General features: G+C 33.8%; 3 protein-coding genes across 3 annotated transcripts in view; all 3 read left to right on the top strand.

The window, feature by feature from the left end:
• Positions 1-392: 392 nt before the first annotated feature.
• Tim8 (translocase of inner membrane 8) lies at positions 393-1,025 on the top strand. Its single transcript, XM_076418571.1, has 2 exons — positions 393-598; positions 692-1,025. Exons 1-2 carry the CDS (start codon positions 485-487, stop codon positions 860-862), a joined length of 285 nt encoding a protein of 94 aa, XP_076274686.1. The 5' UTR covers positions 393-484; the 3' UTR covers positions 863-1,025.
• Positions 1,026-1,786: 761 nt separating this feature from the next.
• LOC143205327 (uncharacterized) lies at positions 1,787-4,463 on the top strand. Its single transcript, XM_076418570.1, has 4 exons — positions 1,787-1,991; positions 2,043-2,230; positions 4,018-4,199; positions 4,252-4,463. The coding sequence occupies exons 1-4, from the start codon at positions 1,794-1,796 to the stop codon at positions 4,374-4,376; spliced, it is 693 nt and encodes a 230-aa protein (XP_076274685.1). The 5' UTR covers positions 1,787-1,793; the 3' UTR covers positions 4,377-4,463.
• Positions 4,464-6,328: 1,865 nt separating this feature from the next.
• LOC143204721 (uncharacterized) overlaps positions 6,329-17,790 on the top strand; it is a 51,001-nt gene continuing 39,539 nt past the window's right edge. The window contains exon 1 of the mRNA XM_076417465.1: positions 6,329-6,720. Coding sequence (XP_076273580.1) covers positions 6,595-6,720 — 126 coding nt within the window. The 5' untranslated portion in view covers positions 6,329-6,594. The remainder of the gene's footprint in view (positions 6,721-17,790) is intronic.

Raw genomic sequence — 17,790 nt, 5'->3', positions numbered from 1 at the left:
AGGTCAGCGACCCACTTTTCCTTCTTTTAGAAAACACTCACTAGATGCCATCACGTGAATTAAAAACCGTTTTTGAACAAAAATGAATTCAAACGGATCAACATATAAATATAATTTATCAAGAATTATATATTGCAGTAATTTACATATTTTAAAAGAATCAAATATAAACAAATATTAATATTTAATAAAATATTTCAAAGGTACAGTGCCATCTATCAATCACTAGTTCAATAACTAGTGCAAATATATTTACATTATTATGGTTTTTTTAAACTATTTTTCCTTTGAAATATTATGCAATAATATACTAAATTTATATTAGAAATATGAATATAATCGAGATATTTTAATTTTTACCGAATTTCCTACATATATCAAACAAACTTGTCAAACTTGTCACTTAGCCTTCAAATTTTAATTCAGTTTTTGCTTATGATATTCGGCTTGTATTTGTGTATAAAACTATAAGAAAATTTTAAAAATGAGTACAGATTTTGATACTTCGTCTTTATCAGGTTTGAGTACTAAAGCTGGCGACAAAGATTTACAGGAGTTTCTTATGGTAGAAAAGCAAAAAGCCCAATTCAATGCACAGGTAAGGTTATGTCATGCTTTTTTATACATCAAAAGTAATATTTTAATTGTTAGTATTAGATATGTTAATACGATTTATATTCTTTAATTTTAGATCCACGAATTTAATGATTTTTGTTGGGAAAAGTGTGTGGAGAAAGCATCGAATAAACTGGATAGTAGAACTGAAACATGCCTCACAAACTGTGTAGATAGATTTATAGATGTTTCCTTATTGATTACGAATAGGTTCGCACAATTATTGCAGAAAAGTAGCGGAATGTAAAGATTTGAATATAGTTTAGTGATGAAACTCTTGTTGCCCACCTGATCAATAAAAATGCAATTTGTTCTTTTCCTGCATTTTTACAACTGTTGGCTTCTGGGTTTTAGTGCTGATGCAGATATGTTGTTTTTTAAGTTATAATAAAAATTATTTTTCTTTTGGGGCTGGGCATGTTTTATTTAATCATTTATTTAAATCGGTTAAATATAAAGAAAGTGTTTTATGTGACAATTTCAAACCAAACAAAAAAGGAATTAATTAATATTATAATAGGGGTAGTATGTTTCTAGTTTATGGAAAGTATTTTTTATTAGTGGGAAATGTTATTCATATTGTACATTTTATATTTACTAATGCGACAATACTATTACAGGTATCTGTTGTGTCTATTACAGGTGTCTGTAATCTATTGTATTTACGCACTAGCCTGGTAGATGGCGCAAATGTATATTTTTGACAAAAAATAAATGAGAATTTTTAAATTAAACTTATAAATGTTCTGAATTAGTCACTCATTTTACCAGGGATTTTCGATAATATCAGGAATTTCGAGTTTTATGAGAGATGATCCTTATATTGTTTTATAAAACAGCTGAACAAATAGTTCTTGGTAATATAAGATTTATTAATAATTTTTTTTTTAATAACTTGATGTAGATGTGACACCTCCTAGAACAATTGCTCCAAATATTATCGAAAATCAAATAGTGAGTTTGATTGAAAAAATTCGATGAAATCACCGGCGGTGTTTCTTGGATTTTGCCATAGCCGTAAATAGCGATAAAACTTTTTAACGATAAGACCTTTCTACTAACACTTATCGATTGTTTACCTTTTCATGATTAAGGCATAACTATTTGGAAAAATCGCATCTTTATTGATTCTTATCAGGCGATAGAAAATGTTTATATAGACCGATGGGGATGATTAGATGAAAGTAGTGAGTGAAGTTATAATCATGGCTCTAAGTTATACTGTTGTTTTCGTTAGTTTTTTCATAGCCCAGGTAATGGGACATGGGTATATGGTGAGTCCCATCAATAGAGCCTCGCGTTGGAGATTGGACATCACCAACTACGATATTCCACACAACTACGAGGACAACCAGTTTTTCTGCGGAGGCTATTCGGTATGTATGGAGTTAAAATATAGATAAATGTGAGTTTGATCGTACTGATAGGTACAATATAATGTTAATGGGGGTAAATGTGGACCTTGCGGGGATAATTGGAATGATACTGTACCAAGGAGCAATGAGAATGGAGGTCTGTATGGACAAGGAGTTGTGGTAGCGGAATATGTTTCAGGAGATATCATAGAGGTCCATGTGCTCATAACTGCAAACCACAAGGGGAAAATATCCTATCAGTAAGTTGAATTAATATTATTTTTATAGAAGCATTATGGGAAAGATGATCTACTGTCCACCTAGATGGCGTGAAAATAAAGAATCGCCAGGGGCAAAATCCGGTGAATAGGACGGCGGGTTACAAATCGCTATCTTTTTATTTTCAAGTAGCAAGATCACTTTTTCCCGTGATGGTTTCACTTGCTTTGGGCAGTTTCCTAATATATTATATTCAGGTTCCCTCAAATGTGGAGCAAGAACTGGACTGGACAGTGTTATAGAATTTGATATATCTCAAATTCTCCTCTTGAGAATATAAACAAAAATTCTGCCTGGCTTAGTAGCAAATCTTTTGATAGCTGTAGTGCAGTAAAATTAATCGTAAATGCTCGGTTATCGATACGAAATCTGATGGGTTTGAATAGTTGTCGTTTTTATGTGGTCAGAATTCATTTCTGATCCGGTCAGTGATTTATAATCAACCCAAATAATTAGTATAATCGAAATAGTGCTATCCACAGTTGAATGGTTGTCAGAATATTTAGATTTAAAATTATTTTAAAGAATCTCTCGAATTTATTGCTTCGTCTTTGATTTTTTTTGCTTTGCTTTTGATTGCTTTCAGTATTTGTGGTTGTTCGGTGCAAATTTCATTTAGCCCATAGGTTTTAATATATATGCAGTCGACATTGTTGTAGCTGTATCTATTAAATGATAGATACATTCAACAGGTGTCATACACATAATATATTTCCTACGCTTGGATTACAATTTATGTCTGGATAGCGATTATAATTAGAGGGACCGAATATTTATCTCGGTCAGGGAGGCCTTATTCTGGGCGTGCGTATAATATAACCTATCGGCAACTAGTCGAACATATATCGACCCGATGTTTATGCAACTTAATATACAGTTTAAAATTACTATGCCAATGTAACAATGTAGTTAATACTATTTTATAGACAATAATAAATTTTATTAGTTGATATATTTGAAAATAACATTCTAAACAATCGAACTTTGATTTGATTAATCAAAAGACTAAGATAGAATATTTAAAGAAGAAGTTTTGACGATTGTTACATATAGTCTATTTGAAGTTTTTTTGTACATACGTCATCAGAATGTTTAATGTATTGCCTGCCGAAATTTGTAAATTCTTTTCAGAATCAGACAATATATTCCTTCTCGTTTTATTCTAGTTAGAGAGAGACACAATGCTATCTGGTTAGTTCGAACGCGTAAACGAATGAGCCTATCAAAGTCATCCGGTTGCCAGATGTATACAATACTCTTGAAAGCAATAGTGATAAGAGGTTATAACTCCAACCTATAAACTATTGTGGCTGTATAATTAAATGTAGTTTTAAGATGTACTATAATGTTAAAATAAATTGTACTTGATAATATTTTTGTTCAATTATTTTGTTTATATTGGATTTTTGTTGTATGCCAAAGCCTTTGGACTAAACTAAACCTCAGAGATGACGCGGCAACATTGCGACGTTTTGACGTCACAAATTTAGATGACCTATGTAAAAAATAACTTTAAATAGACTATATGAATATCTCGATCAACGGTTACTATGTTCGATATATCGTTTGTATCGATTATAGAGCTTATAACTCAACAAAACTACTCCTGATTATTTAAATTTTCTTTGTTATCGCTGGTTTTCTGGATTTTTAATCACCCAGAAGGGCTTATGTTTCAAAAATCTTAAAGATTAGAGGAATATCTTTGTTGCTAGGGCATTAATTTAACTCCGTTTATATAAAATGTTAATTTCATTCATATCTGCAGGCTATGCAACTTGGAGCACCCTGATCTACCGGAAGAAGATGATTGTTTTGAGGATTTGTGGTTGGAGGATGGGAACCTCACTCAATCCATCCATCCCGACGACTATGCGGTTGTCAGTTACGTTAAATTACCGGACGAGTTCGTCTGCGATCGTTGTGTACTGAGATGGCACTATTCCGCAGGTGGGAACATTTTTATCGATTTGAAGCAGGAAGTTTCATCCGTTCTTTGCAGGAAATAATTGGGGAGTCTGCGAGGACGGTACCCAGGCTGTCGGTTGCGGACCACAGGAGACTTTCAGGTCCTGCGCGGATATAGCAATCCGTCCACTTTTTAATAAAGAGTGGGTTTCAGAATAAATTATTTAATAGTCAAATCTTGTGATATGTTTCCTACTACCTCTATTAGTGTACAATAAGTGTTATAAATATAGTAATTTACTCGAATTGTGGTGTTTATTCTAATTTTTATGATCAACAGCTCGATTAGCGACAGGAAAATATTTGAGAACGAACGACCGTCGACAAATATTTGACGATTGTTAGAAGGACGGCCAAATATTAACATTGATAGCTTCCTAATTTTACCATTAGGTCGAAATTGTTCTAGTTTGAATTGCTTGAGTTTGATTCCAACGATGTTAGAATCACAAATAACATTTTCATAATTTATATATAAGGTCAATTGAAAAGTCCCCGGCCTGATACATAGAGAGCGCTACTAGAATTAAATTCATTTGTTTTTTAGTTAGGCCTATGCCTCAAAAGATGCCTATATATATTTGACAGTTGTGGGATCATTAGTTTGTGAATTGTAGCATTTTAAGTCAAGCAACTCTTGTTCTTGTGAAAAAAAAAATGGATAAAAAGGAATTTGTGTTGCGCGTATTGATAAAATATTACTTTTTGAAGGGAAAAAATACAGTTGAAGCAAAAACTTGGCTTGATGTCGAGATTCCGGGCACTGCCTCAGGAAAATGAACCATTAAGGATTGGCATGCTAAGTTTAGACGTGATGAAATGAGCACCGAAGACGGTGAACGCAGTGGATGAACAAAAGAGGCTGTTACCGACGAAAACATTTAAAAAATCCCCAATATAATTTTGAATGACCGTAAATTGAAACTGAATGAAATAGTAGACACTTTAACGATATCAACTGAACGTGTATATCATATCATTCACGAATATTTGGGTATGAGAAAGTTCTGTGCAAAGTGGGCGCAGCGCAAGCACTTTTCACTTTTGCCTAAAAACAAGGACAAGTTGATGATTTAGAGCAGTATTTGAAGATGATCATACGTAATAAACCCGAGTTTTTGCGTCGATATGTGACAATAGATGAAACATGGTTCCATCATTTCACTCCGAAGTCCAATCGACAGTCATCCGAGTGGACTGCACACGATGAACTCGCCGCTCCAAAGTGTAGGAAAACGCAACAGTCGGCTGTCAAGCTTATGGCGTCTGTATTTTGGGATGCGCATGGAATAATTTTCATTGACTACCTTGAAAAAGGAAGGACCTTCAAGAGCGACTATTACATAGCGTTTGAAGGACGAAATTTCCGAAAAACGCCCGCATTTGAAGAAAAAGAAAGTGCCGCTGCACCAAGACAACGCACCGTGTCAAATATCCATGAATTGGACTTCGAATTGCTTCCTCATCCACCGTATTCTCCAGATCTGGCCACCAGCGACTATTTCCCGTTCTCAGATCTCAAAAGAATGCTCGCTGGGAAGAAATGTTCGTCGAATGAAGAGGTGATCGCCGAAACTGAGGCCTCTTTTGAAGTAAAGGACAAATCGTAGTACAAAAATGGTATCGATAAGTTGGAGGGTCGATATAATCAGTGCATCAGTCTTGAAATGAACTATGTTGAATAAAAAAAATTAATCTAGACCGGGACTTTTCAATTGACCTGTTACATGTCATGTATATAATATATTCATAAGAAATGCTTATTGCTCAGTGGGCAGATTGTTAAACCATTTATATTGATATATTTTTTTAAAAAACTACTCTAAATGCGTTGTTTTCGTGAACTAATAAAATATTGGAAGATTGAGTGCGTTGGAAGCTGTTTAGAGTTCTGGTAAGCAGTAAAAAACAGGATGGACGGCATAAGCAAGTTCGCAATAGATCAATACCAAGGGTAGTGCACCCAATAGTACCGGCCCATTCGACAAAAAAACACACAAATACCGGGAGATTATTAGACGGAGCGCGCGGGGCTATGACGATTGTTTGCCGCTCCGTGCGTCCGTCGTGCGTCACAGCGCTCACGCGGCCGCGCCGTGGAACTGTCAAACAGCTGACGCCAGTCGCCGTCCGTCGTCGAATCGCGTTCTCTCCTCGGCAGTCCGGCCGAGCGGCTGAGAACGGAGTTTCACGCACTCACGTCCAGCGCGAACGCGTCCCCCGATCACCGCTGGCACAACTATGACAATACATCGAATTGCTTAGCGATAACATGAGATTAGTGACCGTCAGTCGTACCGTCGCGTAGTGCATTTCGTTCGATCGTCGATTTCATTCAGCTCCCGGGTCCATCCCCATATCCACGACGAGGACGGACATGGGTGATCGCGAGAAGATGTCCAAGAATCCCATCCGCGTCGGGTTCTACGACATCGAGAGGACCATCGGCAAGGGGAACTTTGCCGTCGTCAAACTGGCCCGGCATCGGATAACCAAGACGGAGGTAACGTTGAAATCACATCGGGACTCTTTCGCCTAGGCTACGCGTCTCGCCTAAAATCATTAACCGAAGTTGGGTTAGACACACGCGAGTTGTAAGGAGCGAGTTTATTGATCCCCGTGCAAGTTTTTTCTCGTCCGGTGCACGAAGAACCCTTCGGGGCTCTTCCGTGCACTCTCCCTTCCCGTGTATAAACACAGGGACTTTGAAAAAATTCTATTTTCGACCGGGTTATTTTTAGACGCAGACGTGCGGTTTAAAAAGTGGATGTACCGATATTTTGATACGTGGTAAACACACGTAAGAAGCAGTTAAACATAAAGAAATATCTTTGATAACATATACGTAAATATTAGTACAATTATCGAGCTCGTCTTCGACTTTTTTCTTTATTTCTTTTTTCCTGCTGTCAACCATCCTGTGGTTGTATTTGTCATTTCTTTCTGGCCACTTCTCAATATATACCCTAGCCACTTTACACTGCTCTTTTAACATATTATTTAACTCTTTCTTTCCCGATAAATGTTGGAAGTATTTATCATAATTCGTATTTTTTATTTTTTTTTATTCACTCCATAATGTCCTATTGCTGCCTTTTCATCATCAAACCGTGTTTAACTTTTTCTTTTTCTTTTTTCCTACTGTCATTCATCCTGTGCTTATATTTCTCCTTTCTTTCTGGTAACTTCTTAATACATATCCTAGCCACTTTACTATTTCAGTTTTCTTGTTACATATTACTTTACTCTTTCTTTCTTTAAACAATACATAAATATAAACAAAAAGGTAACTATACTTAGCATTCCTTTCTGACCACTTTTTTAGCTACTCTGCTATTTTAGCATATTATTCAACTGTTTCTTTCTATTAAAAATAGCTTTAATATATAATTATAACAGTACCTCTTTTTAAATTTTCTTTATTTACTTCATATTCTCCTATTGCTGCCTTCTGTTTTAGTTTTCCTAGTACATATTCTAGTACAATGTATTCTCTAAAGAATACATAAATATACATTTAAAAGTACTTACCATTTCTTTCTGACCACTATTTATTACATATCCTAACCACTTTAATATGCTATTTTAGCATATTACGAGTATTTTACTACTTCTTTCTCTAAACAGTACCTTTAATAGCATATATTTAAGAGCTAGGTATACAATTATAATCGTTTCTACATTCACTTCATGTCCCCTATTACTGGGATTTTCATCATCAAATAATGTTTACGTTTCTCTTTTTCCTGCTGTCATCTGTGTTATAATTGCAGTTTCTTTCTGGCCATTTCTCTTCCACTTCTTATAAGTCCTAGCCACTTCCTGTTTTCTTCCTACTTTTTTGTTTTTTTTGGTCTTTTTTTGTTTTTCTTTTGTTTCTTTGGTTGGTCCTAGTATAGCCTCTGATATTTACCTTTCTTTCTTTTATTTTCCCATTTTTTCTTCGACTTGTTTCATCAATGTCATGTCCTCTTCACTATGAATTATTATTGGTCTATTTAGAAGCTTATATATTATTATTTAGCAATTTTTGTATTTATTTTTCATACATTTTCTGTCTCCATTCTTCGGGACCATAATTCCTAGATATATAGTTTATATAACGAAATATACATTTCCTCCAAGTAGCCACAACATCATACCGATTTGCTCCTTGATGATGAATGAAATTCAATGATTCACCCATACTTTTGGGTGAATCATCGAGTCAACATCGCTCTGTACAATCAAATGTAAATAGCAAGATGTAAGGTTTGTTGAATATGAAGGTTATTAATACCCTTTAATATTATCTAGTTGTTATATAATAAAATTAACTTGTTATGTGTTTTCAATCGGTTTTTCAGTAAATGTTTTTTCTTTATATAATAGTTTTTTGCTCTTTTTTTGTGATTTGTCTGATCTTTGTGTGAGAAATGTTAAATTGAATACTCTACATTTCTAGAGAATTATTATTGTTGTGTATATACCTAAATATAATAAAACAAATATTTGTTGTTGGTTTAAATATGGTATAACTAACTATAATAACTATGTGAACAACATATATTCCCAAATACATATATAAAAACTATTTTAAAAGTCATGGGAACAAATCCAATTCTACACGACTAACTAATAATAATAAAGCTTTTACGGCTTGGACAATACAACATCCATCCTCCTCGCTCCTGTTTGAGAGTGCGCGTTTTACTGCCGGCCTTTGTAAGAAGGACCCACTTGTCCTTCGTATTGTTGAAGTTTCCCTCTTGAGGGTTTCTCTTTACATTTATTTTTAAACAATTAGTTCTGAAAGAAATATTTAAAATTACATTTTGCGATATATTGGTAACTTAATGGGAATTAGATATTGCGTTTCGTTATTATATTAAAAGAAAAAATAATATTTTGTTGATTTTTTTCATGTGATTATGATAATTTTTTTTGTGCAACTAGCTCAATATATTTTGAGTGTCTATTTAGAGTGATAGAACATTGAAATTTAACTTAAACTCATATAAATTATGTTTAAAGCCAAAAACATACTTTAAGAAACCATATTAAGTTTTTGAAATACCCTTTCGGTGCTTTGGAGGTTTGGCAAGTGAACATTGAAATTACTTTCAACAAATCTTGTATATATGTTTACTAAATTGACGCTATATGAATACTTATTGTTTTCACTATTTGTCAAATGACAGTAATTATTATCATTAAAAGTTCTATCATTGTAAATGGCACCGTAGAAATTTAACAATATTATTGTTATAACTCATTTATATCTATAGTATGAGTTTTATGTATATTTTCTGTTCAGGATGCATGTAGACTGACGGTGCAGAGAGTATTTGCAAACATTGTTGTTGTATAATCGACCCATCTACCTCTCCAGACCTTAGCTCTGTTCAGATACTGATGACCATGATAATAAATTAACCAACCTAAGGGGTCCATTCCAAACTACTAATGCCTCACAAGATAAAATAGTTTAAGCATTAAAAAACACTAAGGTAGATGATTATGCGTTTGTAGATATGAATCGTTTCTTATGTCTTTGTTTTATGTTGTTAGTTAATGTTTATTATTGATGTGATATATAATAAGAGTTTTAAATGATGATGATACGTGTCTATGTCATTTTATGTTGTAAAGTATTGCAAATAAATGCCGCTATCAATTAAGGCTTCGAAAACTAACTATAGACATCCCCAGGTAGCAATGAATGCGTTCATTTCTGATATATCACGGATCAATAATAATAAGCCACTGTACCTTGCATTATTTCTTATTCTACAAACTTGCGTGTATCTTTTCAGTTGATCTATTCCTTTGGTAGGTCTGGAAGAAGGATCTTGAAATCCAAAGAGCAGATATAATTATTATAGAGATAAAATATAGAGATCTGCCATAATGATTTAGTTCGATTTAACATTCTTTTTCGAACCTTCTCTGTTGATCAGGGGGTAATTTAATAATTTCCATTAATATTTACTTAATTTTTTTAAATACCAAAAACCATTGATAATTATGGTTACGGGTACCAAACGGTCATCAACTATAAAGAAATTGATTTTCTTTCTGTGTATATAAAGTATGTTATTTAATTTTGAGTTTGTTGCTTCATAGTTTCTTGAATCTAAAGACCAGATATAATTATTATAGAGATAATATATAGAGATATATAATTATAGAGATCTGCCATAGTGATTTAGTTCGATTTAACATCAATAACATACAATTTAACATCATAAACATAACATTGTTTTTCGAACCTTCTCTGTTGATCAGGGGGTAATTTAATTTTTTCCATTATTCTTATTTTTAACGCAAGATTCTACAGAATTTAACAAAAATTATTGTTAATTATGGTTCCGGATACCAAACGGTCATCAAGTATAAAGAAATTCATTTTTTTTTCTGTGTATATAAAGTATGTTAATTAATTTTCAGTTTTTTCTATGTTTTATCTCTTTACCGCATTACTGTTTGTATAATGATCGTTTTGTTGCACTTTATGCGTTTTGATAATTATGGAGATTTGCCATGATGCTCCCTTTTCCTACTTTTTTTCTGCTGATTAGGTTTTTTTTCATTCTCTTTATTGTTTTTACATTTAACGCAAGGTGCTACTGATTTTAAATAACAAAAAACACTGTTAATTATGGCTAGGGGTACCGAACAGTCATCTAGTATAAAGAAATCGATTTTCTGACGGTGTTCTTCTCTTGTCTGCGCCGTGTTCTGCCCAGATTAATTATCCAAGTATGCAGCTGACGATTTTTGCAGTTCACCGATTATTTCTCTCTTCCACCCGTTCGATATCGAGCACGCGACTTGAAAGAGCGAGTTTATTGATCCCGGGGTATTCGAACCAGTTGCTAAATGAGAGAATATACAAAAAAGCAAAAAATAGACAGCACGGTCGCATCCCGTCTAGACAGAAAATGTCCTTTGAACGGTGTTTTCCGTTATTTCCCGGTGACGTTTACCTAAATAGACCGATGTCAGTGGAAATACGACTGTCGTGCGATTACACCGGCAATTACCGGGGAATTTGGATTCATAGAAAGATCGGTTGCAGCGAACACGAGACGCCACTAAAATCATAAAGTCTCGTTAGCTGATTAGACCGAAATAGCACGTGCTTACTTTTTTCTACTAATTATTTGGACTGTTTCTTTTCGGAAAGAATTTTGGAATTACAAGGAAAAATATAATATATAGCTGTTTAGTTATTATTATAAATAATTATGATATAAATAATCATCAAAAACAATAAGCAAATAATTTTTTTTGATATATTTTAAAGTCTACTTTTTAACGGGGGTTTATCTGGACCGGACCTACTGTTTAACGTGGGGTCCGAACCACGGAACCATCCAGTCCCGCCTAGTTACTGGCGTGATTGGGATGGTTATACTTTGCCGGATTTTCCACTGTTACCTTTAAAGACATTTACAATTACAATCACAAACATAATATACATCCATGCCCAGCAGGGTTCGAACCTTTTTTTTGGCCTGAAACCCAGAAGGAGAATCCTGTTACGGATACCTGGTCGGGGAGACACGCAGGAATAAGCGAGTTGGACTGGTTATGTGGAGACTGCCTCTGGGCTATCCACTAAACCCCACCCTGTCAGCTGATCCTATGACTTCCTTGCACAAGGGCCATGGTAAGGACATGACGTCATTATCACACCATGCAGCTCACGGTACCTGAATTAATCGCTCGCCGGAGAAGGTCGAGACAATTTGGTATTAGAATAATAAGAATAAAATATCGGCCAGCTCGGTAATCATCTATTATCCGAGAGACGAAGAGTGGAGAAACATCTCGAGTAGAGCTCGGATATGAAGTCGTCAACTTGGGGGACGTCTTTTTCTCTATGAATTTGTTTATTCCTGACGAACCAGGGGCATTGATTATTCTCCTGAGAATTTTGTTCTGAAAAACTTGAAGACGGTCCACCTGGCTAGGTGAGACGTATTTGAGATAGACGATAGAGATTCTCGATTTTAAAACGGGAGCTACTGCTGCTTCTTGTGGAAGAAGATGGCCTGGGTTTTCTGTGGGTTGAGGTTGACTTGCAACCTCCAAAAATGTAACTACTTGACTGTCTTATCGAGTTGCTTTTCGAGTCCGCCTTAGATGTGCGGTGCTATTCTTGAAGAAGCAGAGTAGGCGACGCCGTCTGCGTAAAAAGCTGCCTCAACTTGTGGTATCCTAGGGATATCTGAAAGAAAATGTTTAAATAAAGCGGTTGTTTGTGGTACTCCTGCGTCAATGGTTTTCCGGCTAGAGAGAATTTCTTTAATCTTCACCTGGAACGATCGTCCTGACAGGAATGATTTGAAAAGAGCGGTTAGGTCATCGGATACATTTCGCCACTAAGCCTTGGTGCCAAAGATTCTAAAAGGCTTTGGTTAGGCCCAAGAAGACCGCTCTTAGTCTTTCACGTCGTGCGTTATCTGTGAATAGATATTAATTATATACTTATATTTAGTCATTTCATCTTTCTGATGGGCTAATATTCACCATGTCTTGGTAATTGTCAGCAAATCGTCCAAATAATCTTATAACACCATTTATCGTTTTGCTCAATCATTCGCCACATTGACTTTAGAGCTCTTACGAATAACTTTTATAAGTTTGTATAAAAGATGTAACAGTTTGTTATGCTGGAAACTTGTATTGAAACAAATGTTACAGCTTTTAAAGAATATTTTTTTAAAAAAGTCTTCCTTTACCAACTAGTGGTTTATCTGGACTGGACCTATATTTTAACGTGGGCTTCAAACCGACTGGCGAGTGAACTTAGAAAGCATCCCAAAAGACATCCGGTCTTACCCAGCCTGGTTACTGGCGTGACTGGGATCATTTTCCTTTTGGGATTTTGCTCTCTTGCCTAGGACAATCATAAATATTAAACAATCGCAAAAATAAATTTACGACCATGTCCCATCAGGATTCGAAACCGCGACTATCGCAACTGTAGGTGGACCGTCCTGTTGTCTTTGCCACTGCGCCAACCAAGCCGGCATTTATTAAGCTTGTACGACCATAAGCAAACATTCTAAATACGAATGCTTGTAGTCATTAAATAAACCTACTTCAATCTCTAGTAAATTTTTAATAGCATTAAACGATGACAATATTGACAAAACCAAAGAGGTTAGTGTGTTACACATGTGGTAAGAATTTAACAAAGAAATCGGTACCTTTACGCTTATATGATAAATATATAGTTTCATGTAACATAACTCTGATTCAAGCAATACAAATTACTAGAAAAGAATTTTAGCCTCAAACATTAACTAGCCCACAAGTAACATTAATATCAATAATATCAAAATATTATTAAAATCAATAATAAAAATCGTACGTCACTTAATCTCCAGTCCTGGTCCGCCTTCGGCAAATTGTTTTCCAACCCAAATTCCATTCGATTGTTTTTTTAGGAATTTAAAAGGTTACTCAATCATCGCTTAATCCTCTTAATACAACGAGAGAAAAGCGTCATAATCCCTTTGTCTGGGACGTAGCACTGTCATTATCTTTATATTTAGATTTTAAGGAAGATTCTGGCGCAATGTTGGTCTAGGAGGTGTCAAAGTATCGATAATATTTCGTGTTGTGGAACATCTCGTAATGAACTCCGCCATTTTGCGAGAAAATCGGATTTTGATTATGTCGAAGTAGCCTTATCGTGATTTTTTAGTCAATTTCCTTTATTTTGTGAAGATATGCGACCCTAATATTATCAATTGATGAAAAAAAAACTGTCATATTTTTGCCTTCTACGAGGGTTGCTATTTATATTTCGGGAATACGAAAAAATACAAATAGTTAAGCTGCGAATATATTTTTATTGTTTATCAAAGTACTCGCCACGATGATCGATACACTTTTTTATACGCTTAAACCAATTTTCAAAGCATTTATTCTATTCCGAATGAGGTATCTTCAAAACATGATTTTTGAACGCTTCAATAGCTCCTTCGGGCGATGAAAATCGTTGACCACGTAGTTTATTCTTCACGGATGGGAACAAAAAGAAGTCATTGGATGCCAAATCAGGGCTGTACGGTGGATAACCCATCAATTCGATGTTTTGAGTGTTCCAATAGTCTCTTGTTTGAGCCGATGTGTGAGAGCTCGCATTGTCATTGATGAAGAACAATTCGGCGTCTCTTGTTTGTTTTCCTTATTTCACCGAAGACTTCTGGCAAACAAATGGGTGTACCAATCAGAATTTATTGTTCTACGATCCTCTAAAGGCACTGTTGCAATATGACCAGTTTTCCCGAAGAAATGGGCCACCATTTTCTTTGAAGTGCTTCGTACGTTTAGTACTTCGGTGGAACTAATGCTTAGGGATGCTTCAGTCTCATAATAGGTGACATGACGATCTTCCTAGATCTATTATATATAAACTGAAAAACAACTATATATTTTGTTATAACATTACATACCTTTTATTTTATGATATATTATACGTCACGGATTATTAGGCGACTATCCTGGGCTAAAGAACCTCTTCGAAACGTTTGACAGGATGCTCTTTTGTTGACAAATAAATTTAAATTGCCGGGAACATCCATTTCCTTTCCAACGCCGAAGAACCGTTCATGGAAGAGTTCATCGACATCGTTGGCATTAATTTCAATCGGCAAGAACAACGTATGACAATAGGTTTAAACGTCGAACCGATGTTCGCTTTTGCAGTTATTTTGGTTCTGTCGATATTCTGTTTTGATTTTGCCCTCTATTGTTTCAACCAGGGTCTTACTTTTTCTATCAAATATCTTCTTTTTGATTATTTCTGTCGGCATTCTTCCTCTTTTATATATTGTTTTTGACAGGGTTGTTATCTTGTTTCTATTTATATTGTTTCTGTCAAACGTAAATTTCTATGTGATTTTCACTAGTACTGTTATATTTAACAATTAAAATATCATCCTTTTATATTTGTAAGTCAATTATTCTTCTTCTTTTACATATGTCGATATGCCTGCTTCTTCTTCTGACAAAATAATTATCTCGTTTCTGTTTATATTGTTTCTGTCAAACGTAATTTTCTATGTGATTTTCACTAGTACTGTTATATTTAACAATCAAAATATCATCCTTTTATATTTATAAGTCAATTATTCTTCTTCTTTTACATATGTCGATATGCCTGCTTCTTCTTCTGCCAAAATAATTATCTCGTTTCTATTTATACTTCTTATGCTCAATATAATTTTTTTATTACTTTGACAGTACTGTCACATTTAACTATTAAAATATCTTTCTTTTATATTTCTTTTACACATTTTTTCTCTTCTTTTATTTATGTCAAGCCGAGACCCCTTTTCTTTTTTGGTTCTATGGAATTTCTTCTTTTTTTTGTCAAAATTCTTTATATTGTTTTTTGTTCTTTAACTTTTATGATCAATTTACCTTTTTTTACTTTGTGTTGCAATTATTTCACACTTTGTTCGTCACGATCTTATTCTATTTAAATTATATATCGTATTTTCTATTTATTGTATTTTCGTACTAAAATTTCTAACAGAACAGTTATTTTTACTAAAAATTCAAGATGTCTACTTTTCAATAAAATCATTTATGGACCTGATGAATTATTTAACTGTTACTGATTATCAAAAGTACTCATTTCGATATACGTAACGAATATTGCATTCGGCAGATGTATGCTCAAGCACAAAGGTAAGTAGATAATCAATATTTGTTTTCTTTGTAATTGTGTAGTTCGTCAGAGTGCTATGACGCTTATTTGTCTACTATGGGGCCCCTTTCCAATCTCAACCGTACTCGAACCTGCTCGAGTAGAAGCAACGATGATTTTAATTATTTAGAATAGCGATTATACTAATTTAGAACAATATTTACCATAATATACGGACATCTTTTACTAGAATATCGTGTAATATTATTTTTAGTGCTGTTATTGTTGTTACTCGTTGAATCTTTATCAGAATTGTAAGGCCAGTAAGGTTTGGTGTTGATAGGAGTAATGCCTTGTAATTTATTTACAACAAATTAGCCATAACAAAAAATACTAAGCAACATTGTCGTAATGTTTCATCATTATGAAATATAAAGAATACAAATACGTTCGAGGGTTTTTTGATGTACCTTTGAAGTTTTTTTTACAGAAATTGGTAGAATATGTTTTACTAAAGGTATTGTTACGCCATTTCCGTATTTTTTAAAGCATTACAGTGAATCTGTGATGAAAATGCGCTTTTGCTAATAAAAAAGTATTAATTAATTTAAAAAAAGAGGAGCTTCTACGTTCGACTGTATATTTTTTTAATGTATGTTCTCTGATTTCTACGTCGATTGTGGATCGATTTTCAAAATTCCGTTTATATTCGAAAGTGCACTTCCGAGGTGGTCAAATCCGGGGAAATCGAGGAAAATCTTCAAATAATCCAATATAGTTCGATCTTAACTGCGTAATTTATTGAGTAAACATTTACCATTAAAAAGAGAAACATAAAATATTTTTAACAACAAAAAAAAAATAAAAATTAAAAAATGATCTCAAAACTGATCAATTGGTTGTAATTAAAATAATATTGTAAATAGATAAATAGGTTTAGGTAGGTATTAAGCTAAATTATGCGTATATAGTAGAACATAAAACACGTGTAGTAAATATGTCAAAATAATATTTTTGTTTATTTTTATTTAGGCATCACGTTAGACAAAAAGCAAAACACATTAGAACCAAAATAAAATAACTATACTGGTTAGTCGGAAGATACTCTCAACTTGATCTAAAATCAAAGAGGTTGATCTGTAATACAATTATAAAACCAATTTGGACCTATGGGGTGCAAGTATGAGGTTGCACTAAAAATTCAAATCAACTAGTCACACAACGCTGTCGAAACAAGGTTCTTCGATTGATTACCAATGTCTATCGCTATGTAACTAATGAAGAATTGCACGATGACCTGGAAATCAAATAGATTTGCGAAGTTATCTAAGATTTCGCCTTGAAACACAAAACAAGATTACTAAATCATACTAACGTGGAAGCAATACAACTGCTGGACAGCGCGAACATCCTGTCAGGAGATTGAAACGAACAAAACCATACGAATTTATATAAAGTGTATACATTTAGTGTAAACTATAGCTATAAGTTAATAATTAATAAATAATTATAATTTTATAATTGAAGAATATATACTGATGTATTTCCTCGCACTCGTCTTGCTTGTGAATTAATCCCAGTACATAGGAAAAGTAGTAATAAATTAATTGTAAATTAGGATTGTACTAAGCGTATCTAACAAAGATGTTACAAAAAAAAATTAATTAGTTATTGGAACTATTATTATGTACATATTTTATTTTAAAACGTTTTTTTTATGTTAAAAATCCAAAGTTATATTTCTTATTTTTAGTGAGTTCCTTATTTATTTTTTGAAATCGATTCAGTTAAAAAAAATATTTTAATAATATTTACATTTGTAGATTTCGTGTAGAATCTTAGGTTGATGAATTCTTTCTGATAATAGATTAAAGTTTTTCATCAGCCAGAAAGTGGCCTGCGACTGTCTTTTTCTATCAG

This window comes from Rhynchophorus ferrugineus, unplaced genomic scaffold (assembly GCF_030347505.1).
Source record: "Rhynchophorus ferrugineus isolate W39M unplaced genomic scaffold, kcgeb_rfMv2 rfM11, whole genome shotgun sequence".
In the NCBI taxonomy this organism is placed as follows: Eukaryota; Metazoa; Arthropoda; class Insecta; order Coleoptera; family Curculionidae; genus Rhynchophorus; species Rhynchophorus ferrugineus.
The sequence above is the reverse complement of the archived record's forward strand: the minus strand, read 5'-3'. Positions and strand labels throughout refer to the sequence as shown.